At 41.4% G+C, this 27,820-nt stretch overlaps 1 protein-coding gene across 1 annotated transcript; it reads left to right on the plus strand.

The window, feature by feature from the left end:
* The first annotated feature begins 5,222 nt into the window (after nucleotides 1-5,222).
* Nucleotides 5,223-26,333, plus strand: LOC134879836 (tumor necrosis factor receptor superfamily member 19-like). The gene is made up of 10 exons (XM_063906371.1): nucleotides 5,223-5,366; nucleotides 7,710-7,801; nucleotides 8,504-8,617; nucleotides 14,672-14,850; nucleotides 15,952-16,037; nucleotides 21,400-21,564; nucleotides 23,492-23,620; nucleotides 24,136-24,238; nucleotides 24,711-24,967; nucleotides 25,665-26,333. Exons 2-10 carry the CDS (start codon nucleotides 7,736-7,738, stop codon nucleotides 25,667-25,669), a joined length of 1,104 nt encoding a protein of 367 aa, XP_063762441.1. The 5' UTR covers nucleotides 5,223-5,366; nucleotides 7,710-7,735; the 3' UTR covers nucleotides 25,670-26,333.
* Nucleotides 26,334-27,820: the final 1,487 nt, after the last annotated feature.

A 27,820-nucleotide genomic window follows, 5' to 3' on the forward strand; every position in this document is an offset into this window, starting at 1 on the left:
CGTCAAGATTTCTGACATGGCTTACTTGTCATCATACTTCGGATAACTCTTGGCTATAGGCCTGCTAACTATTTTTTTATGCTGTTAATGAGTGCAATATAGAAGACAGGGTGCGAGTTAATCTTCGGTTCAAGTCACACTTCTGCATAGACTATGAAAAAACAAAGAGGTCTCCGTCCTTCCTATTATACTGGTGCAGTGTTCCGGAAGTAAATGTATTGATAACTGCAGCTGGAGCACTGCCAAGTTCTGGGTGGGCTTAAACCATCTGTTCAAACAATGGGCATCTGTGCTGGCAGGATGATTTATAGACTGTAGTGCTGCAGTAATTGATTTTGTTATTTATTTTTTGGAGGGGATTTCTATTTGAGGGACGACGAGTATTCATTTTTAATAAATAAATACATTAATAAATAAATGACAGTACATAAGGAGATTAATAAATTACGGAACTGATTAATAACAGAAAATTAATGACATAAAATAATACATTTGCATGTATTTAGTATGACAAAACTGAAACAAATAAAGAAGAATTGTATTATTATTTTCCATCTATTTATTTATTATTCTATGTATTTTGATAATTACCTGCATATGTAGTCTACTTACTTGTTTGAGGGCTGAAAAGCATGGAGAATTAAAGCTTCCATTATAATAAATACATTAGAAGATATAAGGAGATGAATAAAAAGGTATATTCATAACAAACTCGAAACTCAAAATGTAATAACAATAATAGCCTGCATGTTTACTATTATTTATATATAGATTTTCTTTGTGTAGATGGCACTGAAGGTTGCAAGGGTGTCAAACACTTAATCCACTAGTGCTTGCAGGTGCATTAGCAGCTTATTCCGCGGAATTCTGGGATTTGTAGTCGGGACACCAAAGGAATCAGAGGCCGGCATGCACACTGCAGTGATGCGCACATCAACTTTGGCTTTACATTCTCCATAAAGCTGAGCAGCCACATTTAGTTAATGCTCTGCAGATTAAACCCTTTTATACTACATTAGAACAACTTATTAAAATGCCAATATCCATATATATAATTCAATTTGATGCTGACTGTATAGATGTTCTGACATTGATAGGCTATCTGATGCATATAGGCTACAACAATTATTTTATGTTTGGAAAACATTGTTCAAAGTGGTGCAATATTTGGAAAAAAAGCAGCATTACGTTGAAAAGGGACATCATCTCCTCCAAGTCAAGGGCTCCCGGCTCCTTTAAATATCGTGCTGGGTTTCCCTAATAAACATCTTCTGAACATCATCCTATGCAGTCAAAACTCCAACAATAAATATGCAATAATACGTCACTCACCAGAGTACTTCAATGTCAGCAATCCCATGCCTATAGATACATTACCTCAATCATTTATATCCAAATGTTTTGCTTAAACTATCCTTCTGCTAAAACACATTTTGCTGGTACACTATCACCCGGGTACATCTTAATGCCGCATTGGAGAGAGGGAGATAGAGATACTTACATTAGCAGCAGGCTGGCAGCAGCATCACTGCAGCATCTCTGTCCTCTGCACCGCAGATAACTTCCTTTAAACCACAAACAGCATGAAAAGCAAAGGTAGCCAACGTGAACACTTCAGAGATGATGGTTTGCATGAAATACGTCTTTAGATGAGATTTCTAACAATCGCGGACAGTTTCACATACTGCAGGATTTAGAGCACAGGTCTCTTAAAGGGGCAGCTGCGGTATAAAGCCCCGATGGGACACACCAGCAGTATGGGCTGGGCGAGAAGAAGAGATTACACTTGCCATGCGCCCAGTTATGGAATGTTACTGAGTACATTTACTATTGACTGACTTTGGTCAATTTTGAAGTCCTTAACTTGAGTATTTTCCATTTAACGGTACTTTATACTTTTACTCCACTATTATTAAAAAGCTTTAGTGACATTTCAGATTTTACATTAAAAACATGACACAGTTTGAACACAATGCATCTCTCATAAATAAACTAGTGGACTTAATGTTTGAAGTATACAACTTAGTAAAATTATACAATATATTACAAAAAGTTCTTTCCCTCTTCTGCTTTTTTGAGTGTTCCCTTTCCTTTAGTGTGTTCCAAAGGTTATGTAAATGGTCTACAAAGGATAATATCCCTGTGTCCCCTCCAGAGGGAGTTTCTCTCTCACACGCTTGCCTGAAACGCCTCCATTGGATGCCTTTGTTTACTTCAGGAACATAGTGACATCACTAACACTCGCAGTTCTGATTGACTATTATTCCAACACATCTTACGTGATAAACTAAGGTGCGGGACATCTCTAAGCGGTTGACAAATTACATCAGAGCCAGCCTGCCAACCAATCAGAGCAGACTGGGCTCTGGTTTCAGACAGAGGGTGAACAGAGGTGCTGAAGCACAGGCAGTATGAGAAACATAAAGAGCTTTTTGAACATTAAAGCATGGAGACATGTCCCAGAGACAAAACATACAAATATGAACCTGATAATGAGCATAATAGGGCCTCTTTAAGTAAAAGTACGGAAGTATTTCCAGCAAAATATACTTAAATATCCAAAGTAAAAGTACTTGCTATGCACAGTGGATTATTCTAATGTTATAAACAGGGTTGGGAGGGTTACTTCAAATGTAATCTGTAACCTTACTAGTGACCTGTAAAAAAGGTAATCAGTAACCAGTGATGTCGGTAACTAATGAGTAACGCGTTACCCTAATCTGACCACTTTTTTCATTAACGAGTAATCTAACACGTTACTATTTCCAAACCAGTAATCAGATTAAAGTTACTTATCGAAGTCACTGTGCGTTACTATTTTTGTCATTTTCCTGAGTAAAAAGAGATATGTTTGCTTTCTTCTTGCGTCCCGGGGAGTGACGTCTATGCGACAATTAAGTCACATTTTCAGGATGTTGTCGGCAGCTGCTGAAAGTAACTAATAAAGTAACTTGTAATCTAACTAAGTTACTTTTTAAAGGAGTAATCACTAATCAGATTACTTTTTCGAAGTAACTGTAGCAACTCTGTCAGTAACCTAATCCAAGCATCACATAGAGTTCAACATGTGAACAGTTATTTGATTTATTTGAAATCAGGGGGGGGGGGGGTCTTCTGTCTTGATTTAAAAGAATAAAGAGCAGCAGTGGACCTGCAGTTTTCTGGTAGTATGTTCAAGAAGACCAACAAATAAAGAATGACACAAACGTCCCAGTAGATGGAGACAAATGCTTGAGTGTCTCACTGAGAGAGGGAGAAGCTTTGACTGCAGTACCACAGACTCAGGTCACAGTGCACATGCAGATCTAACTTCAACATAAAATATATACATGCATTCAAACAATAACAGTTAAAACAGACATAAGAATACTTTAATACAACTGCCACAGGGTACATTTATTCATACAAAAACAAATAAAGCTGATGGAAAAGTTGGAAACTTAAATTGGCCCTATTCTCCTTTGTGTGATTTCCCCTCTCCTGTAATGTGTGCTATACCAATCAGAGCAGACTGGGCTCTGGTTTCAGACAGAGGGTTAAACGGCTGATGCAGCACAGGCAGTATGAGCAAAATAAAGAGCTTTTTGAACATTAAAACATACAAATATGAACCTGATAATGACATTTAACTCAAAATATGAAGTGTTAATAATACCATATTTGTGGAATGTTTCATAAGAGACATGTGAATTCATAATATTCCACATTAGGCAACTTAGTAACAGCTAATTACATTTGCAAAGTAGACTTCTTGAATTGATGCAAAACATGCCCAGACATGTACAGAAATTGTCCACTTTGGCTGCAGTGCTGAACTTTTGTCCTCTGTGTCTTTGCCTCGGTGCAGACACAAACACACACACACACACACACACACACACACACACACACACACACACACACACACACACACACACACACACACACACACACACACACACACACACACACACACACACACACCTTGAAACCTTGAAACACACACACACACACACACACACACACACACACACACACACTGACACACACACACACACACACTCACACACACCTTGAACCTACACACACACACACACACACACACACACACACACACACACACACACACACACACACACACACACACACACACACACACACATATACACAGATGTGTCACAGTATCTTCACAAATCAGCTGTCACAAGAAAATAAATGATATATATCTTCTGTATTCAACTTTATTAGATAAGTTGTTCAGCCATTACGCAACAGTTCCAATGCATATACTACAATTATCCCTGTCCATGAATACAGTATCTATTTTCCAGCATGCAGACAAACTCAGTAGGTTGACAGTGAACCTTCCTCAGCACTCTGATTTCTAATCTGAGTATCACAATATAAAAGTAATGTTACCTGATTAGTTCCTGTTACTGTTGTATTACCTCAATATCAAATGCAATGCAAATAAAGAAACATATCAATAAGACAACAGAACAATGTGACCTTAAAAGGAAGAAAGGATGATATTTGGTTGTATCATGTATGAAGATAAATAAATACAAAACATGTAATATTTTCATAAACAAAGGAAGTTAAAGTAAAAGCTTAATGAGTACAAAAATAATATATATATATCCACTTCTGGTTAGATGGTATTTGCATATCATTGGCTTGCTCTCTGCACAATGACAAACAAAGTGAATGGGGACCAGCAGGGACCCTGTGAAGGACCATGATAGGTCCACGGACCACAGTTTGGAAGCCACTTGGTTGGAGCTCAAAATCCAAGAGACCAACTTCCATGAAACAGCCATTAAATAAACCACACACACACACACACACACACACACACACACACACACACACACACACACACACACACACACACACACACACACACACACACACACACACACACACACACACGTTCTCATACACACTGGAGAGAAAGAGAGAGTAGACTGATAACAAAGCGGCAGAGAGGAAACGCGGTTATTGATCACATTTCTCAGCCTGTGTGTGTGTGTGTGTGTGTGTGTGTGTGTGTGTGTGTGTGTGTGTGTGTGTGTGTGTGTGTGTGTGTGTGTGTGTGTGTGTGTGTGTGTGCGTGCGTGTGTGTGCATGTGTGTGTGTGGCTCGCGCTGTTGGACAGCTCTTTGATGTGAGGCAGGCTGATCACGGATCAGATACACGCGCGTCAGATCCATGAAGCCACCCCCCCTCTCTCCGCCTTTGATCTGCGGGAGAGGGTAGTCCTGCTCGCTGTGTTTCTGCAGCTGACATGGTGAGCGGACCGGTGCGGGACACACAGCTCACCTCTCACCGGTCTGCTGTCGACTTATAACCACCAACACTTCACTCAAATACTCTTTTTCTCTCAGGTAAGAAGAGACTTTCATTCGTGTTTAGACTGTCGATGCATAGGCTCTTAAGACAACGAAGCCAGAACAAGCCTTTGGTTCGTTTCGGTTCGTTTTCAAGCTTTACATGTGCACTATAGCCAGTGGTGTAAAGTAACTAAGTAGATTTACTCAAGTGCTGCACTTAGGAACTATTTTGAGAGACTTGAACTTGAGTATTTCCATTTTTTGCTATTTTGTACTTCTACTCCACTACAAGTCAGAGTTAATCGTGTACTTTTACTCCACCTAATGTATTTAATACCTTTGGTTACTTTGTGGATTTGGTTTCTTCATAAATCATCATGAAATATAAACAACTCATAAATCAGACTTTAGTTCCACCTGGAGTAAATTCACCAGCTACCCTGCAGTATACAAAGTCATTAAAACATGCTGCACCTTTACCAGCTTTGAGAACACTTTAATGATCAATCATTATAATCAAAACACATGCTATAAATTATTCTGAAATGGACCAATCTGCAGAATGACTACTTACACTTTTGGTACTTTAAGTATATTCTGAATCTAATTCTTTTGTACTTTAACTTGAGTAACATTTTGAATGCAGGACTTTTACTTGTAGCAGAGCATTCCTACACTCTGGTACTTCTACTTAATTACAAGAGTACTTTTCCCACCTCTGATTATTACATTTATGATGGTGTTTTTACAGCCACACTGTAAGATAAACTGACTGTGGCTTTAAAGTTTGCAGTAGAGGAAAACATACTCAGAGGTCTTACCAAAGTAAAAGTACCAATACTAAAGAGTAAAAATACTCAGTTACAAGTAAACACATTAACTTACAGTTAACCTAATTAGTAACTATTTACAAGTAAAGTTAAAAGGTTTTAAGTAAACGTAATTATTGTGCAGAATGGCCTATATAAGCACCATATCTTTTTTAATTACTTTATTATAATTATTGTGCTCAGCACTTGGTACAGGTTGAATTTATTTGAATTACTTGATACACTCCCGGGTAGCTTAACTTATCATAATATATAATAATGTATTAGGTGACTTATATTTGGCATTTATAAGCAAAATCTGCAAAGTAGCTAAAGTAACTACATTTGTAAAATAAAGCTACGTGAGTAAAAGTGTTAAAGTAAAGTAAAGTAAGAGTATCTAAATGTTTTACTTAAGTAAAGTACTCAAGTACTCCCACTGGAAAAAGTACTCAAATGTTTTACATTAAGTAAAAGTAGCAATACTTAAAAGTTCTGCATTGAAAATCTTACTTAATGAATAATTACAAAGGTAAAGGCATTACATTACACTTAAAGTACTCGTTATCCATAAAGACCCATGTCAGAATCACATGTGAAATGACTGGATTATGGTCAGATTTGGAATACATATTCAGACCATTTACTGAAGTAAAAGTAGCAATACATTATGTCAAAATACTCCATTACAAGTAAAAGTCCTGCATTCTGAAGTACAGATCAGCTAAATGTACTTAAAGTATTGCTAAGTGAATTGCTGCTTTTTGATTACAGCCTCCACCGATTGTACAAACTTGTACCGTACTTGAGAATTTCCATATAATACTACTTTATACTTTTACTCCACTTCACTTAGCTTTAATGACTTTTCAGATGCTGCATTAAAAACATGTGATACACTTTTAACATGATGCATCTCTAAAATTAAACCAGTGGACTAACTGTTTAAGGATCAACAAAGTAAAAGTATACAATATATTACCAACACGTCTTAACATCCGTAATGTGTGTATCAAAACTGTGTTTGTGTACAACAGTACAATGCTGCTTGATGAAACAATATTAAGATATCACAAATTTATTTCTGCAGAGTAAGTACTTTTACTTTGTATACTTTGAATACATTTACTGTACTTTAGCTGTAGGACTTTTACTTGTAATGGAGTATTTTAACATTAATGAATGGCTACTTTTACTTCAGTAAAGGATCTGAGTACTTCTTCTACCTCTGATCATAATATATACACATACACATCTATATGATTCTGAAAAGGGCCTTTAGGTATAACCAGAATGTTTACATATGGCACTGTAAGTATAATTTGATGCCAATACTTTGTGCATTTGTTATGTGAGAATTGAAATGCTTTCCGTTGTAACTTGAGTACTTTTACAAATGGATCACTCCTTCCACCACTGCCTAAACCTGCCTGTATTGGTGGTAAAACAAAAAAGAGTTACTTTTGCCTCACAAAATTTGGCCCAACTTAATAAAATGTCCTGATGAGTTATTAAGTGTACATGGGAGAGAGAGACAACATATTTGCATTCTAGTACTGAGTCTTCTTCTGTTGTGTCCTGTTTACAGCTGCAGGCAACAATCGCTTCATCAACATGTTCAGGATCCTTCAACACACCTTCTCGCTACTGCTCACCATGCATGTCATATATTCATCTCTGGTAAGCATTTCATCATTTTGTTTTTAACACGAGGAAGAAAACAAGTTAATTTAGTGCTTTTGACTCGCTTACAACCTATAATTACAACAATTTACAGTGTCCGACCCGTGCAAACGCCTGAAAGGTCCATTAGGAGAAAAGCGCTGCAGCTTCGAAAACAACGCAAATACAGAAACACAAATATCCCCAAAACACATGCAAATTAAAAAACATCTTCACCACGTTTACTGAAAGCGCTGCATAAACAAAACACTGCTAGAAGCTCAAAACTAAAAAGGTCACTAAAAAGCGGTGCTTACAGCTGGGACCAGAGCACTTGTTGACTAAAGTATTTATACTTTTACTTAAGTATAGGATCTGATTACTTCCTCTAGCTCTGCACACATGCACACGAACTGCTGAAACAGGCAACGGCTGGTAACACTGACAATGCTGAGTGTCATTTTACTTTTGTTGTAATTGCTATCTTCTCTCTGTGCGATCCTTGTTTTGTTGCTTGTGATTAAGAATCTTCTGCTTGCCCTTCTTTTCCCACAGGGCTCATTAAATCTTATCTCATCCCGACAGTATTAGACTTGTTTCTGAAGAAATCCCTTTAAACTCTTATGAGAGAGATTAGCTGTGATTAGCAGTCTGCTGTGGGTGAAAGTGGTGATGACACACAGGAATCTCTGACTTTCACCAAACGTCTTTCCCCATCAGATTCCTGTGGGGGCCGAGGAGGAGACGAGGGAGTGCCGAGAGCAGGAGTACAAGGACCGCTTTGGGAACTGTAGACCCTGCAGGCAGTGCGATGCAGGACAGGAGCTCTCAAAGGTGGGTACACCTGTTCTGTTTACATCACCTCCAATACTCTGGGTTAGTTTAAAAACATTTTGCGTTACAATAACTAGTTATCTGGAAAAAAAAAGTTATGTAATCTGATTACTTTCTGTTAATCTTGGGTAACCTCAACTATGAGTGGATTAACTTGAATAGAGTTCCATTATGTCAAAATTGTACTTAAGTCCTTGAGTAAATGTACTTTCCACCCCTGATACTATGCACAGCAGCTGTTTGAGTTGAATGCTAATGCCAGCATGCTAACATGTTCACAAGGAATATGCTATCTGTGCCTAGTACCAGCGGTGGAAAGTAACTAAGTACATTTACTAAAGCACCGTATTTAAGTATTTCACAATGCTCACCGTCTTAAAAGGGCTTGCTAGCATGCTAAGATTTGCTAAATGGCGCTAAAATGAATACTGCTGGGTCTGAATGTCATCCGTTTTTGCAGCCATTAACAAACCTAACGTCATTCCATCAAGTTCTGTGAACCTTAAAAACGTGCCTTCATATTATACAGCTGAGGTCTTTGTTGCTGTTTTTCTGTTTATATATCAAAAGTAGAGTAAAAAAAGGGGGAAAAGTACACATGTTTTCCTTGGAAATGTAATGGAGGAGAAATTTAAAGCAGCATAAAATGGAAACACTCACGTAAAGTACAAATAAACTTGGGTAAATGTACCTTCCACCACTGGTAGTACAACGAGGGATCCATTATAGGTCAGTTGAGTCAACTTCCTGTACCTAAAGGCAGTAGGAAACATCTCTACAAATGAAAAACAAGTGCACTGTTAAGAAAAGTGTATCTTACAGGGAGCCAACATTATTTATTACTTCCTCTCTTTCATGCAGAGCAGCCGGGCCGTTATTAGCTTTAGTAGAACACCGACCCCTCTTTAATCAGTCACACCCATACTCCTGACGTCCTGCGGCTGAATGGCTTCCATTGTTTCTCCCCGCTGCTCCCTGTCCAACTCATTGTCTTCACCGTTTGAAGCCAGCCATGCCTAAGCTTGCTGCTCTTTCAACTGGGACTACACGTCTCCTCTCCTCCACCTACCCGAGCCACAGGTTTCTGTGTGCTTTGTACAAACAGGCTTCAATAGACTCAGCTTTTTCCTGTCTGGCAGCCAGCGTTGGGAGGGTTACTTGAAAAATGTGATCTGTTACAATGACTAGTTACCTGTAAAAAAAAACGTGACTCTTATACTCTTATACATCCAGAGGCAAATCAGGTTTAACTGTCAGGAGTCTCAATGAAAAATGGATTCTGTCTGTTTCTTTCAAATGGCCTGAAAAGTGTTACTCCAGCTTTCCCCTACTGGTGGAAAAACTCTGCATCACCCTTGACATCTGTTGCACACATGCATTTAAACCTGGTTGCCTTTAATCTCTGTGCACGAAGACATGCACTCTGTGGTTGGTCGTACGCTTCAGTAGTCCTCGTGTTCCCTCTGCCAGATCCACAGGCATGAATGCAGCTAGCCACCCCGGGGTCCTGGTTAATAATTGGCCGCCTCGCTCTTTCTCTGAAGGTAGCGGGATGCCGGCTCATAGCGGGGACCCAGGCCTGCAACTCAGAGAAAGTTTCCCAGAGACACAACTTCTGATCTAAAGGCAATTCGTGCATGTTCTGAAAGGCAGGGCTCAGCGTGGAGGAGGGAAGCAGACTTTTGGAGTCACTCTGTGCAGCTGCCATGGAGATCCCAGAGGAATGTGCCCCAGTTTGCTCTGGAAGTTTGCCTCTGGAAGCCACTCTTAGGCAGGCTGACAAACATCAATTAGCCCCTTTATACTAACTGTAGCGAAAAGAACCACACACAGAGGGAACGGCCATTACATTAAAACCACTTATTCTTTCTCAGACATTTTTCATTGATAGTAAGTTGGACTTGTGCTGTATCAAGCATGAAAGGGGAAATGCTTTCCAGTGCATCCTGGAAGAATGCCAGCAGCAACAAAAAAATAAAAAGTCAGGAACACAACTTTGATGGGTCTTGTAGTTTATAGCAAGAGTGAAACATTTCCTGCAGCCACACTTCCAGGGCAAAGGACTTCTGAATGAGAGACAAAAGAGTGTATGAGCAACATAAACAAGTGGTGATGGTGAACAAGCATTATCTGCACTGTTATGTGTACCAAAAAAGCCATAAGCCAGCTGTAATAGAGTGAAGACATACTCTGAAGCTCTAATTTTAAAACTTAACTTTAAGTAACTTCTGGTTGCTGTGCTGATGTTGCTTGTTAATCGTCTGAAAATCTAGTTTAAGTGTGTGTGATAGAGAGGACAATGTTGTATCCCACACAGAGCACTGCTTTTGGCTCTCATACTTTGTTTTCAGAGTTGGTTCATTACCAGATCAGATGACTGGCTGCCCCCTTGTGATTCCCTACTAATCTCAGAAATATCTCTGCGTCTGAACATGCTGCAGCTCTCTCTCTCTCTCCTCTGCACTCTGCTGTTATGCTTGGCAGTCTCACTAAACTAGTTTGGGAGATAGGACGTGCAAATGGGATGTTTAGCATCTGTTTTTAAGGATAGCTTTGATGTGAAATCACCTTGCAAACTGAAAAGGGGGGGGGGGGGGGGGACTTCCACACATGAATGTGCATTTGCTTAAAGAGACCCTATAATGCTAATTTTCAGGTTCATTTTAGTATGTTGTGCCTCTACTCTGACATGTCTCCATGCTTTAGTGTTCAAAAAGCTCTTTATTTTTCTCATACTGACTGTGCTGCAGCACCTCCTTTCACCCTCTGTCTGAAACCAGAGCCCAGTCTGCTCTGATTGGTTTGCTGGCCGGCTCTGTTGTGATTAGTCAACAGTGTAGAGATGTCCAGCTCCTTAGCCTATCATGTACAATGTGTTGGAGCGCTAGCCAATAGAAGCGCAAGTGTTTAGTGATGTCATTATGTGACAGAAGTGGAAAAAATCAAGTACTTTTATGTCACAACAGTACTTACGGTACTTAAGTAAATGTTACTTTCGAGCACTTCTTAATATGTATTCATTTGCAGTTGTTGGTGTGTTTGGAAAGGCTTACACATTTAGTTCTCACCCTTTCATATAATAACAACGTCACAGAGTATGGTGTTTCTTTGAGCTGCTCTCAGTCAGTGCAGGAAGTTGGCTCTGTGCAGCTTTTGTTAGCGGGGATAAAAGAAGAAAGAGATCCCTCCTTGATGATCTGTGCCGCCTGGATCAGAGGGCCAGAAGTTGGCCAGTTTTCCCTTTTGTTTCAGTGCTCTGACCCGCTCCTGACGACGTGGCATCGGCTCCCATCCAGCCATGTGAGGCCCCACAGCTAGTGCCAGTACTCAGCATAGTGGTGGGGGAACTCCTTCATGAGGAAGTGGGTCACCTACAGCACTTTCTTGAGGAGTAGTATTAGGGATGAGTGCTGTGGTAGTTTTCAGGCCCCCCTTCACTCAGTCTGAGATTCCCACAGGCCACAGCATTAGTGCATGGCACTAAACGATGATATGATTCGATATGAAAGAGTACTCGATATTTTACGATACAATACAATACTTTACAATCGGATACTCCACAATACGCTACGATGCGACACGTTACGAAATAAAAAATACGGTATGATGCTTTACCCCACAACACGTTGGGATACGATTAGCTCGAGACGATATGTTCAAGACCCGATACCGTACATTTAACCTGGGATTAAACTCTGCATTTCATTTTCAGTTGACTGGAGCTTTAGTCTTTATCAAACCATAGGACCCGGTATCTGCAATTTGATGGTTAACAATTCATACTGGTGTAGTTTAGACGCAAAGGTCATGGTGAGAAGAACTAAAACTCAACACTGAACGAACACCAAATGTATTGATTGTATTTCTTTACTCCAGCTGTTCATTTCCATCTTGTTTTTGTAATTTGTTCTCTTTCAAACCCCTCCCGATGTTGTGTTGAAAGACCTCAATGACAAACTGACATTCACATGACAGCTGATATTACTGTACGCCACGCCGAGTGCAAAGCCTCTGCGGGGATGACATCATGCATTGATCCTTCATTATCAGCTCCGAAGCAGCTGCCCTCCTGTTGTCCAGCGGAGCAATCATGAGCCAGGAGGATAGACATGGGGGTGTTGGGGGGGGGGCTCATATATCATTAAAGTGAAGGCCAGCTTCAAACAGGGCTTCTCTTCTCTCTTCGCCCGTGTCCCGTTTCACTGCCCGGGCATGCAGTCCTGTAGGAATGTGGGCACAAGAGTCTGATATGAGGGGGGGGGGGGGGGGGGGGGGGAGCAGCTTGGCAAGACATAATGAATGGGGGGGTGAAGATGCGATCGTCCGATGGCACCGTCAGAAGATGAGGATTTCAGTCCTTCCAGCCAAACACATGACATTGAACCCTTGAGCCAGGCCTGGCCCGAGGATGACCGGCGATATGGGCTGGAGCATTGCAGCTGTTGTTATGAAGTCTCCATATAAGGCCAGGAAGGGAAGGGAAACGTGGAGGGGAGGGGAGGGGGGGGGAGACAGAGAAAGAGTGAGAAACAGAGAGGGGGTGGCTGATGAGTGATAAAGAGGGGAAAGGCAGCATGAAGAAGGCTTGGTTGCCCACGGTTGCTCTTGAGATGAACTCGAAGAAAACAGAGGAAATAAATCCCCTATCGTCATCCATACTGAAATAATCAAGCTGGTACTCAAAAGGATTTTACTTTTGGGGCGAGTAGATGCAATACTACATGTTTGCCTAAGTCGAAACTGCTCCACCAGCAGATAGATACAAGTCAACCTTTTGAGAAACTAGGAATCAGCCTTCAATAACAACATACTAACATTGTCTTTGAATATGAACGGTTTCCATCAACTCGTTCTATGATTCAATATAGTTAGACTGAAGCACTCTTTTATGCACCATTCAATCCTAAATATAAATACAGTTTAATCCCAGGTCTAATGTGCGTTAAAGGGTCTTGAACCTGTTGTCTTCAGTGTTTGTTATAGTTTATTAAATGTCTGATTATTTGTCTCTTTTCCTAATATTTGTTGTTGTTTATGTTACAAATGGAGCTGCTGGGATGCAACAAAAGTTTGGGGATCGATCGGACAAACAAGTCTTATCCTATTGTAATGTCTGTTATCAAGACGCGTCGTATAGTGTCGTAGAGACATGCCGTATGAAATCGTATCGCAACATACTGTAACTAGCGTGTCATAACGTAGCAAAATGTCGTATCGTATCAAGTTTTATCAGGTTAAGTCGTGTTGTGTCGTATCGTATCGTGTCATGTCGTTTTGTATTGTGTCAAGTCGGGTTGCGTCAGATCAAATCAAATTGTTGTTTCGTGTCGTATGTCGTTACGTTGTATATAACAATGTGGAATGTCAAAAAGTTATACTCTAAACTAAATCATTCAACAAACCAAACATAAAAACGCAAAACATCTTTCTGTCTACATTTTAGTCAGAGCTAAACAACAACATATTCTTCCTAAATAAAATAATCTTTCATTAACTTTCTTGGTTCAGGTGAACAAATCCTCAAAGGTGGTTGAGCATTAGATCAGTCACATGGCAGGAGGAAGCTGTGCTTTTAAAGTGCTGTTTCGATTGTTGAAGACAACAAAAAGGGTATTCAACTTATTTTCTCCATATACCTCTCCATAATCCTTACCCCCTTCCTGAAGCGTTTCCTTTTGCTTACTGGCCACTCAATCAACGGGACACTCACAGAGCCTGCTTGGAGAGGGAGTTGCACAAAAACGCAGCAATAAACTTGTAATAATACAACAGTGGGTGTCCCCAGGGCCTTTATTATTCAAATGCCTGGCCTTTCTGGGCCTTGCCGCGGAAGGCTGCTCTTTCAAACTGAGAGTCAGGGAGATTATTGCCAGTGTAAGATGGACTCTCAAAAGAGGCCGGCCTTTGTTCTCCTCTGATCCCGCGAGCCAAGATCATTCTTTAATTCAGACCCCCGGCAGTCCACATTCAAGCCCTCTTTTCACCAGCTGCACATCTCCTGAAACCATCAACCCCACCTCTTACCCGGTGTATTTCTCCCGTTAATCCCCCCAGGAATGTGGCTTTGGTTATGGAGAGGATGCCCGGTGCGTGCCCTGTCGGAGCAGTCGCTTCAAGGAGGACCGGAGTCTGCAGAAGTGCAAGCCCTGCCTGGACTGCGGACTCATCAACCGCCTCCAGAAGGGCAACTGTTCGACCACCAGCAACGCCGTGTGTGGAGAATGTCTGCCGGGGTGAGGGGAGACACACATCACAGAAAGTTGTTTTTGATTAAAAAAGGTTTACTTTTAATGACAGTTAAGCAGAGATGGAAGAAGCAGTGAGATCAAAAACGTAGGTAGGTAGGTAGGTAGGTAGGTAGGTAGGTAGGTAGGTAGGTAGGTAGGTAGGTAGGTAGGTAGGTAGGTAGGTAGGTAGGTAGGTAGGTAGGTGGGTGGGTTTGTGGGTGGGTAGGTAGGTAGGTAGGTAGGTAGGTAGGTAGGTAGGTAGGTAGGTAGGTAGGTAGGTAGGTAGGTAGGTAGGTAGGTAGGTAGGTAGGTAGGTAGGTAGGTAGGTAGGTAGGTAGGTAGGTAGGTAGGTAGGTATGTAGGTAGGTAGGTAGGTAGGTAGGTAGGTAGGTAGGTAGGTAGGTAGGTAGGTAGGTAGGTAGGTAGGTAGGTAGGTAGGTGGTAGGTAGGTAGGTAGGTAGGTAGGTAGTAAGTATGGTTGGTAGGTAGGTAGGTAGGTAGGTAGGTAGGTAGGTAGGTAGGTAGGTAGGTAGGTAGGTAGTAAGGATGGTAGGTAGGTAGGTAGGTAGGTAGGTAGGTAGGTAGGTAGGTAGGTAGGTAGGTAGGTAGGTAGGTAGGTAGGTAGGTAGGTAGGTAGGTAGGTAGGTAGGTAGGTAGGTAGGTAGGTAGGTAGGTAGGTAGGTATGTAGGTAGAGTAGGTAGGTAGGTAGGTAGGTAGGTAGGTAGGTAGGTAGATAGGTAGGTATGTAGGTAGATAGGTAGGTAGGTAGGTAGGTAGGTAGGTAGGTAGGTAGGTAGGTAGGTAGGTAGGTAGGTAGGTAGGTAGGTAGGTAGGTAGGTAGGTAGGTAGGTAGGTAGTAAGGATGGTAGTTAGGTAGGCAGTTAGGTAGGCAGTTAGTTATGTAGGAAGATAGGATGGTAGAATAAATGAGAATACTCTATACTCAACCTGTTATAGAAACATATAGACCTAGGGTTCTATACATTACATATTCTGCAGAGTAGCTATTTTTTAAATCAAAATATGAACCCAGTGAGGTAGGGTAAGTACAGAAGGTGCAACTGGTCATGACTGATTTAAAATATTTCCTTTTGTGTGTTCAACAGATATTACAGGAAGACCAAACTAAGTGGTTTCCAGGACATAGAGTGTATTCCCTGTGGAGACCCTCCGCCTCCTTATGAGCCGCACTGTAAGCACCTCTCCTTTCTTTTTCCTCTTCTAACACTTGGCCTCACATCAGTGGGGCAGTTTGTTAAATGTTTCCATGAATGCAGGCTATTCATCCCAGCCCCACAATATGTGATGTTTTTTTAAAGATGAAACAACTAGGATACAATAGTCCAAAAGCAAACAGCACACTATTGAACTCTAAGCCAAATGCTACCAAAACCTAGGCTGCAGTGCCACAAACACACACATACAAAAAAGAAAGCCTGTTCACACACGTTCAAGGTCTTTGGCGTAACCAGAACTGCAGACGCTACAGCAGTTCATTCAGTAAGTCTCCCTGAGCCGAGCTGCAGCGCCATTTGTGCAAATAAATGCGTTGATTTACAAACCTAAGCAGTTGAAAAGCTGAAATGGATACCACTAACATAACGCTGGATTTGCCAACGCTGGATTACATTAGCTCAGAATGTCACTCACTGCCAGCACTCAATTCGGATTAAAAGAGCAAACTTCCTTAACAAACCCTGCGTTAATATTTCGAGACCAAACATGTCTCAGTGGCACAAAAAAAACAACAGGTAGTTTGCTCGTTCAAGGCAGCACGATTCATTACCTTTTATTCCCCAAAAAAGAGAGAGATGGGAGGTGTGTTACAGTGTGTTCACAGAGCAGGACTCACATTCCAGTAGGCTACAGATCCAATTAACGTCTTCTCTTCCGGCCATTAGAAACGGTTAAGTACAACCTCATGATTTCTGGTTTCCACATAAAAACCAACAAGCCAGTGAACTTATACCTCTGGTAATTGAGTGTGACTTCCTGATGGTACAGGAGGCTGCAGCTGTTTCTGGGAACACTTTTTTGGCAGCGTGAGCGTCAGAGCAACCCCGGCCAGGGTTAGCTAAATAAATGGGAAACAGTATTCCCTTACAGTTACATAAAGAAGGATGTTATCAGATTACTGTTTCTAAAATGTGGGGATTAGTAGCAGGATAACAGTACCTTTTAGGATAAAAAAAACCATTATGCACACCTTCAGGAGTCTCACAGAGAAACAAGTCTCTGTCAAACCAGAGCTAATCTTCAATTCATCATCATAGCCTCTAGTTCAGAGAATTAAATATTGGGGGACAATTCCCCATCTACTGTAAGTGTTAAACTAAACCGGAGCATTTTCTGTTAGCTCAGTTACTTTTTTAAACTGTACTTTCTAAAATGTCCTCCAATCCCGGGAGTAGTTTTCCCTGCAGATGTCGGAGTTTGCTCATTGGATCTCAGGTCCCTGCTGCAGCTGTCTGACTAAGTTAAACGTGGGTTTTTAAAGGTTTTAAAATGGATACGTTTGGAGAGACACTGGGCTTCGCTGCATCACGTGACCCCCAGCAGATTACATTTTTAAAGTTACCCTCCCAACCCTGGTAGCATGATAAAAGGGAATAATTAACAGTAGCTCTACATCAAGGATATTTCAGACGCTCCTTCTTTCTAAGATGAAATATTTTCCCCGTTTCTCACAAAGAAGGAGTCCTGATAACTGATTGTGAGGCTTTACTTCAAACTCAAACCATTGTTTCTTCATACTGAGCAAAGAAAGATGAAATGCGCACCTGCTTTGTGTGATCCCATTGGAAATAGTAATTAGAACAATAAGGGAGATGGGGATAAGCTACAAAGAGCAGCAATTATCTGTCTGCATAAGTTCAGTGTGTGTGTGAGCACGGTTTAGCCAGCTCTGCAAGATCTACCGTGACAGTGAGAGAAACTCCAGCAGATGAAACGCATTACAGAGGCTGAAGGAATCCATAAAACACAATCTGGTTGTTTTACTCGGCTCCAAAAAAGCAACTGGGGGAAAGAGAGGAGGAGGAGGAGGAGGAGGAGGAGGAGGAGGAAGGGGGAGTTAAGATTTACAGTCCACCCCGGAGGACGACAGCCTCCCCTGCACAGATGCACCGCAGCCCCCGGCCAGCCTGGCCTTTTTAGAAAAAAGATCAGCCCTTTTCACCACCTTCCTCGAGATAACACTGGGAGGGAGGGCGCAGGACTTTCAAACATTTGGAAACGCTCCACTGAGAGTCCCTGCAGGAGCTAACTACCAGCTATGTTCTCAGACACAATGGACATTTTGTCTCGCATGCAGGCCTCCTCCAGTGTCTCAACCGAGAGCTGCACAGAGGGACGAGCGAGCAGACAGTTAGGTCAGGGCCGGCGTTCATCACACAGTTTTTATGTAACTGTTAGGGAATACAGTTACCTGTTTTGTATCCTAATTACTTAATCCAGTTACATGTAATCCATTACTCCCAAACATCTCGTATATTTCAGTCTGATCAAAGCAGATCTCCATAAACACAGACACGGTATTGTCCACATCTCTCCGTTGTGGTTAGATTTGTTCTTCAGGTAACATTTAACTCATCCAAGGTGAGCATCACCTGCACTCCCCCCCCCCCCCCCCAAACAAAGGCCTCCTGTTATCTGAGGCGCAGCAGCTGCAGCACACACAGATACACACCTGCTGATATTATCTGCACACCAATAAACCGCAGCCTTTCATTCCTCCCTGCGTGTTGACTTTATGGGATGCCACATACTCCAAATAAAAGAGGCACCTCTTTGCACCTCACAGGGGTTTCAAACCGTCTGTCTGCATAAACTCTTTAAAGAAGTTCCTTAGGAGGACTTTGAATAACAGGTGAGAGAAAATACTGTTTTATTTTAGTACATCCAGTTTTCTAGTATCTAGTGCATTAAATTGCAGCATCAATGCCTGTGTATAAAAGGGCCATAAAATAGCAAATATAAATGCCCCCTCCCCCCCCCCACACACACACACACTGTGTGTATTAAACTAAAACTGAGCATTTTCTCTCAGCTCAAATTATATTTCTGCCTTTTTGAAACGCCTCCATTGGACTCCTTTGTTTACTTTTGGAACACAGTGACATCACTATGGCACACTTTTGCTTCTATTGGCTAGTGCTCCAACACATTGTACGTGATAGGCTAAGGGGCGGGAAAGCTCTAAGCGGTTGACCAATCACAACAGAGTCGGCGAGCTAACCTTCTGGTTTCAGACAGAGGGTGAAAAGAGGTGCTGCTGCACAGGCAGTATGAGCAAAATAAAGAGCTTTTTGAACATTAAAGCATGGAGACATGTCAGTAGAGCCACAAATACGAATATGAAACCTATTTTTGGGGGCATAATGCTCTGTTAGTGTGCCCTCTGGGTCAAACTAGTTTCAGGACTTTTTCTTTTTTTGTGTTCCCTTTTGGAAGGTATGTAAAAATACCCTTATCCCCTATGTGGCTGCTCAGAGCTAAAGTAATGTTTAGAGTGCATGACAGAGAGCCGTGTGATGTGAAAAGGTTGGCCCTCTATGATTAATGTTCTGAAAAGCAAACAGCAGCGCTCACTGAAAAAGACTTTCTCAAACAAAAAGCCATTCATCTTTTTATATCGCCGTATTCATCAACAACCTCTCACAATTCCCTTTTTTTCTGTCAGCTTCGGACCTGCATACTTCTCATATTTGATCTGGAATAACACACATCCTCCTTGTCATACAGACAGACATTGATGAGGAAGATTGACTGAGTCTTGTACATACCCATTGTAAAAAAGACATGAAAGTTGTCACACTGTTCAGTGGTTTTGTGATATATATAAAACGTGAATGTTTGTGCTGTTTTACATTTTGCTACTCTTTTTTTTGTGGGGGGGGGGGGATTCCTTTATTGGAGAGTGACAGTGTAGATAAAGACAATGAACACATGCCTGCTTTGAACCTGCGTCAGCCATATCAGGGACGAAACCAATTTGGCTCCTCTTTTGTTTACACTTGGAACAGTTATATCTCTCTTTGAGGAGTTCTTCAAAGGATAATTACCTGAAGCAGACACCACGATAGTGCCAGATCAACTGGGATATCTAGCATTTAGAAGTATTAAACCTTGTTGTTCTGTAGTTTTAGGGTTCTACAGTATACTCAGGTTAAAAGTCCTTAAAAGAGTGTTGCAGTGATGGCGTGTTTGTGTAGGTTGACCTGGAAGTTAGCATCATAAGGCTAAAAAATAACTAAAGCACGGTCACATGACTTCATGTCTCATTTAGACACCAGTGGGGTATTTACTGACTTATTTTGTGACGTAGACCAATGCTTTGAAATCTCTTCAGCTTATGTTAACCGCAGACCTTATTTCAGGCTAACAACAAAAAACACATCAGAAAACCATTGACCTCCAGACGAGAGAACTGGAAGCAATTAAGTGCTGACAACTTCAGACTCCTTGCTGCTCCACCCTGTATGGGACTGTCTGAAGGGTCCTGAAGATGAGAGGTGTTTGAAAGCAGCCTGATCGTGAAATCTCTGCACTAACTCACCACCGCAGACACAATGACACACAGAAGCACACAGATTGTATGTCTGTGTGACGAGCAGTGACGAAGCCCTGGGGTGGTGGGTGTTGGGGTGTGTTGGGTCTATAAATCATCTTCTGTTGTGAACCAGACAGAGAGAATCCACCACAGGCGTGTTCTCTTTGAACGCCTATTTCATTAGATTTTCAGCAAAGGGATGACTGGCTCAAGGCGCAGAATCAATTATTTGTCTCAGGTTACTCGACTCTGATTGGCTGTCGGATAATATGTAGAAGCTGCTTCTTTAAAAAATCTACTTGATGTTCAAAAAGCTCTTTATTTTTCTCATACTGCCTGTGCTGCAGCATCTCTTTCACCCTCCGTCTGAAACCAGAGCCCAGTCTGCTCTGATTGGTTAGCTGGCCGGCTCTGTTGTGATTGGTCAACCTCTTAGAGATGTCCCGCCCCTTAGCCATGTACAATATGTTGGAGCACTAGCCAATAGAAGGGTGAGTGTTACATAGTGATGTCACTATATCCCAGAAGTAATCAAAGGAGTCCAATGAAGGCGTTTTCATGCACAAAAACCTATAGAACACACTACAGGGAAGGGAAAACTCCAAAAAAGCAGAATGGAAACCCTTTATTTATCGAAAGTAGCAGAACTACAGTGTGGAAATAATTGGTTGCAACTAAAAGTTCTGATATATGATTCTGGAATCTGAAATGACTTATTAGTAAATGAGCTTTTCATACGTTAAACTGTATGTATACAGTATATCCATATCATTTTCGGGGTTTTAGGACTCATTCGTGCACCACTCTATTTTCACCCAAAAAGGGGCGGGGCCATGACATAGAGGGAAATCTCCCTGATGGTTCGCCCTACGTATAAAAACCTTTGAATCTTGAAATAAGCTTTGCACGTCCGCTGTCATGTGGTTGATTAAATGATCACTTACCATTCCCCGCCCTGCTGTTCATCTCTGTTTCTAAGTCCTCTCCCTCCCTCTCCTCGCAGGCAGTGGGCGTGTGAACCTGGTGCCGCTGCCCTCGGTGGTGACCAGCCCGCGGGACATGGCGCTGGCGGCGGTCATCTGCAGCGCGCTCGCCACCGTACTGCTCGCCCTGCTCGTCCTCTGCGTCATCTACTGCAAGAGGCAGCTGCTGGAGAAGAAGCCCAGCGGTGAGTCAGAACATCTGCACACAACACGCTTGTTGACGTACTTTTATCCAAAAAAAAAGATGATGTGAAAGATTGGGCTGAATCAGGACAGGTGTGCTTGATAGACACCGAGAAGAGCTGGAGCTTGAGGGGATTCTTAGAAAAAAAGATGTAACCTCTGATGAGTAGTGCTTTGAAAAATGTCTTCAGATCAAAGCAAAGGGCTAAAGTTAGGAAATACTTTTCATGCAATTCTTGAGTTCCTAATTTTACACAGCATAGTGATACGATATATACAGAGGTGGAAAATAACTCAGTACATATATTCAAGTACTCCACTTAAGTACAATGTTGAAGTACTTGTACTTTACTTGAGTATTTCCATGTAATGCTCTTTTATACGTTTACTCCACTACGTTTATAAACAGCTTTAGTGACCTTTCATATGTTGCATTAGCAAAAATTGTGATTTTCAACACAATGCATCTCTAAAAACTTCTTCCACCCCTGGATATAAAATGTGTTTTTGAGATTTACTGAGTTGTGAAAAAGCTAGAAGCACATTTTTTGTTGCCATGTTTTATTTCTTTGTGCACCACAGCGATTAAAGTTGTGCAAGAAATAAAAAGTGCATGTTAAAATGTGAGTGGCACTTGTGAATCCCTTAATAATCGCTCTTTTGTCAGCTTTACAAACACGGTGCCAGTTCATCTGTCAGCCGTGATCTCCAGTGTTAAGCTTTATTAAACCCTGATGTTACATATTTGTGGGAACTTGTATAATGAGCCGCATTCTTCAGAGTAAAAGCGCTCGAGTATGTGAAACGTCCCGGGGCGAGGAGTTAATGACATCACGTTTTCCTGATGAACCTGCAAACAAAGAGTGTGGTAGAAGTTACCAAGGCGTGACCCGTTGAGTGTTTCTACCCGTGTTTTAGTGTAAGGTGAACACAAGTTAACTATTCTTTTTTACTCCAAACATGCGCCCCACCCTTCACCCAAGCTGCTACAAAACACTCACAGTTTAAATTATACAGAAGAATTTTAATCGTCCTCATGGACCCGAGGGTTGTGAGGCATTCCTCAGCACTTTAAAGAGCATGAAAGAAGTTTAGTCAGATCTGAAGCTGTGAGGATTTCACCTGGTAGGGGCAATTAGACAACAAATTAAAATTCCAGACTGTTTCTGATGAAAATGTTAATAAGGCCTTTCTTCTTTGGAAGTAAAAGGTTACCAATTTCTGAAAAAGCGTACTTTATAAAGGTCAACATTTTGGGTTTGGCATTTTCGTTTCATCCCTTTTTGTTTGGTGACAACGCAGTTATAAACGATTGTAACCTGTTACTCTTTATTACTCGTTTTTAGTCTATTAATTTCTATTCACACAAACATAAAACATGAAAAACCAGAAAAAAAGATAAAAGAAAAGAAATATATAATAAAACAAAACTAATAAAATACATATATATAATAAATAAGTATCAAATTAATTTAGGAAAAGAGGGTAAAAAGGCAGGCTAGTCTCTACAGGTTATAACAGTACTACTTACTTAAGCAAGGGGAAAGATTAACATAAGTCTCATTACATGCTTTATCAAACATTTAGATTAGTAAGCTATTACTAAATACTTTTAAAGGTTGTTAATAAACATTTCCATAAGATAGCTAATGTCATTTAAGGAGAGCTTTAACAACCTGGCAACCCAAAACGTTTGTCGTAGGTAACTTCACTGAAAAACCTGAACTGTTGACTTTAATTCAATGTATTACGTCAACACATTTCCCCTAACTGTATCAGGTTAGTTGAAAGCAGTAATATTAAGTTTAAGTATAAAATATGAGGTTCAATTTAATATTATTGCTTCAACTAACTTGTGTTGACATAATTAATTAAAATAATATTATCATTACCTGTTGCTGTTTCTGACACTGACTGTCCGTCCCTCAGCCGCCTCTCTGCGGTCCCACGACTGTCCCTACAGCGGGGCCGAGCTGTCCTGCCTGGATCCCCGCTGGCTGCACGACTTCCCCCAGAGGCCCTGCTGCCAGTGTCACCTGGGCCCCGGACACACCTGCGGTACGTTGTGGCTCTGACTAAACACCTTGAAGTAAAAAAACGTAGTTAGACTTTAAAGGAACTACATCACTTCAAGTCACCACCGCTAAGCTAAAGTTAGCTAATGCGGTGTGATGACGTTCAGTAGTCTCCTTTAAACACTTGTTGGCCGTTTTTAGATTCAGTGGGGTATTTACTGAGGTATTTTATGTTGTAGAACCAAACGTTAAAATCTCTTCAGCATGTGTTAACTACAGACCTTATTTCATACATCTAACTTAAAACACATTAAAAAAACTGATGATTTTGAGACGTGGGAACAGGACGTGGTAGAATGCTGACTCATTCACAGGTTTTAGGACTCATTCCTGCACCACTCTGTATAGTGTGATGGCAGGTGGCTGAATTAGTGTGTATGTGTGTGTGTGTGTGTGTGTGTGTGTGTGTGTGTGTGTGTGTGTGTGTGTGTGTGTGTGTGTGTGTGTGTGTGTGTGTGTGTGTGTGTGTGTGTGTGTGTGTGTGTGTGTGATATTCAGGTCCGGTCCACCTGATCCCGTCTCTGTGCTGTGATGAGAGCTGCAGTCTGGGCCGCAGCCTGAACATCAGCGCCTTCCCGTCCCAGACGAGCCTCAGCGACGGGTGAGGAAACGAAATATGACTGAAGTAGTTGTGATGATATTTTATCAAATGTCCCTGAACAGATCTCAAAATAAAAACCCATGGAGTATCTGTATCCTAACAGAAAGTTGAAGGTGAGACTTGATTTTCAAAATAAAAGATCCAGAAAGTATCTAAATCCTAACTGGAAGCTAAGAATTACTTTCTTTTCAAAATAAAAGTCCAACAAAGTCACTGTATTCGAACAGCAGGCTCAGGATAAGTCTTTTTTTCAAAATAAAAGCTCAGGAAAGTCACTATCTTAACAATACAATACAGCTACTGCTGTCAATGCCTACTTGGCACACTGTCAACATTTCTCAGGAGAATTTTCTACATCTAATGAGATTCTAGGAGATCCTGAGAAAAAACTGGGGAATCCTGCATTAAAGTGAAGCACCACAGGGTGAGATTGTGGAGATAGTAACCACAGCTTATTTATTATGATTCACAGAAATACACACCAGGATGAGGAGGGAGGACATCCAGAGTCAGTGTGCAGGGATGCCGGTGGGATGAGAGGAGCTCCAGAGCCTGCAGAGAGTGTGGAGCTGCCTCAGGGTCGCACTGAACCTGCAGGGAGACCGGAGGGAGGGGAGGAAGAGGAAGGGTGCAGGTCGAGGGAGAACTCTCCTGAGAGGAGCAGACGGAGCTACAGTGAAGCTGTTACAGATGCACTTCTCCCCAAACAGCACGCATCAAGTCAGGACGGTGAGGAGACACGTTTCTGTGATGCAGGAGACCAGATTATTACTATGCATTATTTCCATTTCATACAGTAAGGACGCTTTTGTAAACCAATGGGATTTCTCCATGTGATTCTGGATTACTGCAGAAAATAGTCTCTGTGGCAAACACATTTATGATACTTTCAGGTTTTGTTCAGCAGGGTAATCTCCACATATTAACACCACTTTAGGATTTTTGAAGCAAAAAGATAACGTTAAAGGAACCTCAGCACGGTCACATGACTTCACGTTACCACCGCTAAGCTAAAGGTGGCTAATGTTGGGCGTGATGACATTTAGTCTCATTTAGACCATTTTTTGCAACCTCCGTATTTAAATTCACCAGTGGGGTGTTTACTGACATATATTAAGAGTTGTTTTACACTTTCACTTAAATTAATAATCTGTGCTCCAGCTCAGGAGAATACACAGGATATCTGAAATAAATCTGCATTTTTTAATTCCTTTAGACTTGAACTGCTTGCTTGTAGTTCCTGCTGTGTTATGTCCTCTGCTGTTTGTGTCCATGAGGAGCAGCTGGTAAAAAAAATAAAACATGACATACCAGATGAGTTTCTTTGATGTAGACAAGACGATCCTGTTCCCCCCCCCACCCACCGCTGCCTCTGGGTAGATTCGTTACTAATCACCGTTCTCCTCTTCCTGCTCTCTCTCTGCAGGATGACATGGATGTCTTTGGCTCGTGTTGCACCCTTGAACCACCCCGGACTCAACAACAGCCGCGGCCAGATCCCGGATCAGATTACCCAGCAGCCACTTCCACCAACCCCCCCCTCCACCTCCACCGTACAGACACTATCAAGTGCAGCCGCCTCTTTGAAATGCTCTCCTGCTGTGCTGACCTCAGAGCCCCTCCTCACAGGGTTAGATATGTACATACAAGCAAACAAAAGCACTGCTGAGGAAAGCACCAGGTCACAGAGATAAACACACACACACACACACACACACACACACACACACACACACAGAATGTGAACTCGCGGAGGTGGAATTGAATGAAGTTCGAGTATTGATTTATGACGGTGAATCAAAGTGAGCCGCTGCTTTGCATGTTATTCACATGTAGGAGATCACGGCCGCTGATCCTGCAGCTGGTGATATGAAGCTTTTGTGTAAGAAAAATGTGTCAGAAAGTGATTTATTAATGTTGCACCTTGAAGACAATCTTATACGGAACAATTCAGACGAGGAATGTGATGTAGATACTGTAAAATATTACATAGGTCAATATTTTTGTAACATAGACGGTGTGTTTCTCCTCCCCCTGTTAAAGTGTTATTGTAAACATACTGTTTTTGTAAATAAAGCACTTGAATACGTTTAAATACTGAGAACTTCTCTGTTGTTCTTCAGGGAATTCATTAAAGGAGTGATTTATATATGGGACTCATGTTAGAGGTTAGAAAAATACATTTTAATGAGCGCCTCAGGCGGCCGCTGTTCAGCCTCTTTGCGCACGAACCCTATTTCACATTAATTTTCACTAGCAGGTTGTTTTGTTCAGCAGGATAATCTTCCCGAAACAACTCAATTTGTGATTTTTGAAGCAGACATGCAATCGCGGGAAGTCAAAAGCTAACGTTGAGGCTTTAGAGGACCAGGTTTCTTCATCTATTGAAACAAAACTGTCACTTTCACCCTACCTTTCAATTTTTAGTTGAATCACTCCTGATACTCTGGCCTGCAAGAGTCTATGTGAAAAGCGTTGGTTAAAATGACTGTATTACTTTAAACTGTAGGGCCAAGTAGCTCAAAGTCAGTTGCGTTTAGACTACTCAATCCCACTGTTTTCCCAGTTTGACGGGATAGGATTTACCCTGGTTTAATATGTGCATCATCAAATACTTACAGTCTGTGGATTTTAAAGCCACTGCTTAGCTCATCAAATTAAAAAGATTTATCTCCTAGCGAACACTGTCACTGAGTAGTTTGTTGTAACAACACCAGAAACCGCAACTGTCTGTTAAACTTTTGGGATTCAAACATGTGAGTTTTTATTATTTAGTTTCCAGCTTTTCTTGTCTTTATTCAAATCCAACCTAGTGAAAAGGGAGAATGCGTAGTCGTAGAACGAAACTTTAAAATATCATCAGTTTGTGTTAACCAGAGACCTTTTTAAGGATAACGCATCGAAAGAACCATTAAGTTCAGGGAGCAGGAAGTGGAAAAATGCTGACTAATTTGTGTGTTTTAGGACTCATTCCTGCACCTCTCTATATCCAGACCATCAATCAGGCTGCTGTGTGTGTGTGGTGAGTGTGTTCACACCTTCAGTAACCTCGCTGCTCCTCACTCCCTGCCTCAAGGACTCATATCTGAGCTCTGCAGGCAAAGCCACTGTAACAGGGAGCAGCTGCAGCCACAGCTCACCATGATCACCGAGTCTGTCGGGGCCAGCAGCGGCTTTGTGAGAGAAACTGGAACTAAAATGTGGAAAAACACTTTATTAACCAAGCTACAAAAGAGGCTCTACTTTAAAGTGATGTCTAAACAGCTCCAGCACTGTGTGAAGCTAACAGTATTTCCTGCACTGTGTTGCAACAGCTGCATTTAAGAATTGAACGCAACCTTTTAATTTCTCACTGGAAGGTTTTGAACAAATAAAAAACGTGCCACTCAGACCTCGTCCTCCTGACAGACAAAACAGATGGAGCGGTATTAATCTGAAGTCTAAACAATGATCACATGACAGGAAGAGCAGATTATGTATTGTTCCTCACGGTGATTTGATCAGGAAAACACAATGTTCGGCCAGTGTGAGCTGAAAAAAAGAAATTGCACGAGAGGAGGGAACTAGTTGTTGAGTCAAAGG

The sequence above is a fragment of the Eleginops maclovinus genome, chromosome 18 (genome assembly GCF_036324505.1).
Source record: "Eleginops maclovinus isolate JMC-PN-2008 ecotype Puerto Natales chromosome 18, JC_Emac_rtc_rv5, whole genome shotgun sequence".
Classification (NCBI taxonomy): domain Eukaryota; kingdom Metazoa; phylum Chordata; class Actinopteri; order Perciformes; family Eleginopidae; genus Eleginops; species Eleginops maclovinus.

What these genes read in the sequence shown, in the direction of transcription:
- LOC134879836 (XM_063906371.1), top strand. Translation starts at nt 7,736, where the DNA reads ATGTTCAGGATCCTTCAACACACCTTCTCGCTACTGCTCACCATGCAT. An exon ending in GCTGGAGAAGAAGCCCAGCG is followed by an intron (nt 21,565 to 23,491) that starts GTGAGTCAGAAC and finishes TCCGTCCCTCAG; the next exon opens with CCGCCTCTCTGCGGTCCCAC. An exon ending in CAGACGAGCCTCAGCGACGG is followed by an intron (nt 24,239 to 24,710) that starts GTGAGGAAACGA and finishes TATGATTCACAG; the next exon opens with AAATACACACCAGGATGAGG.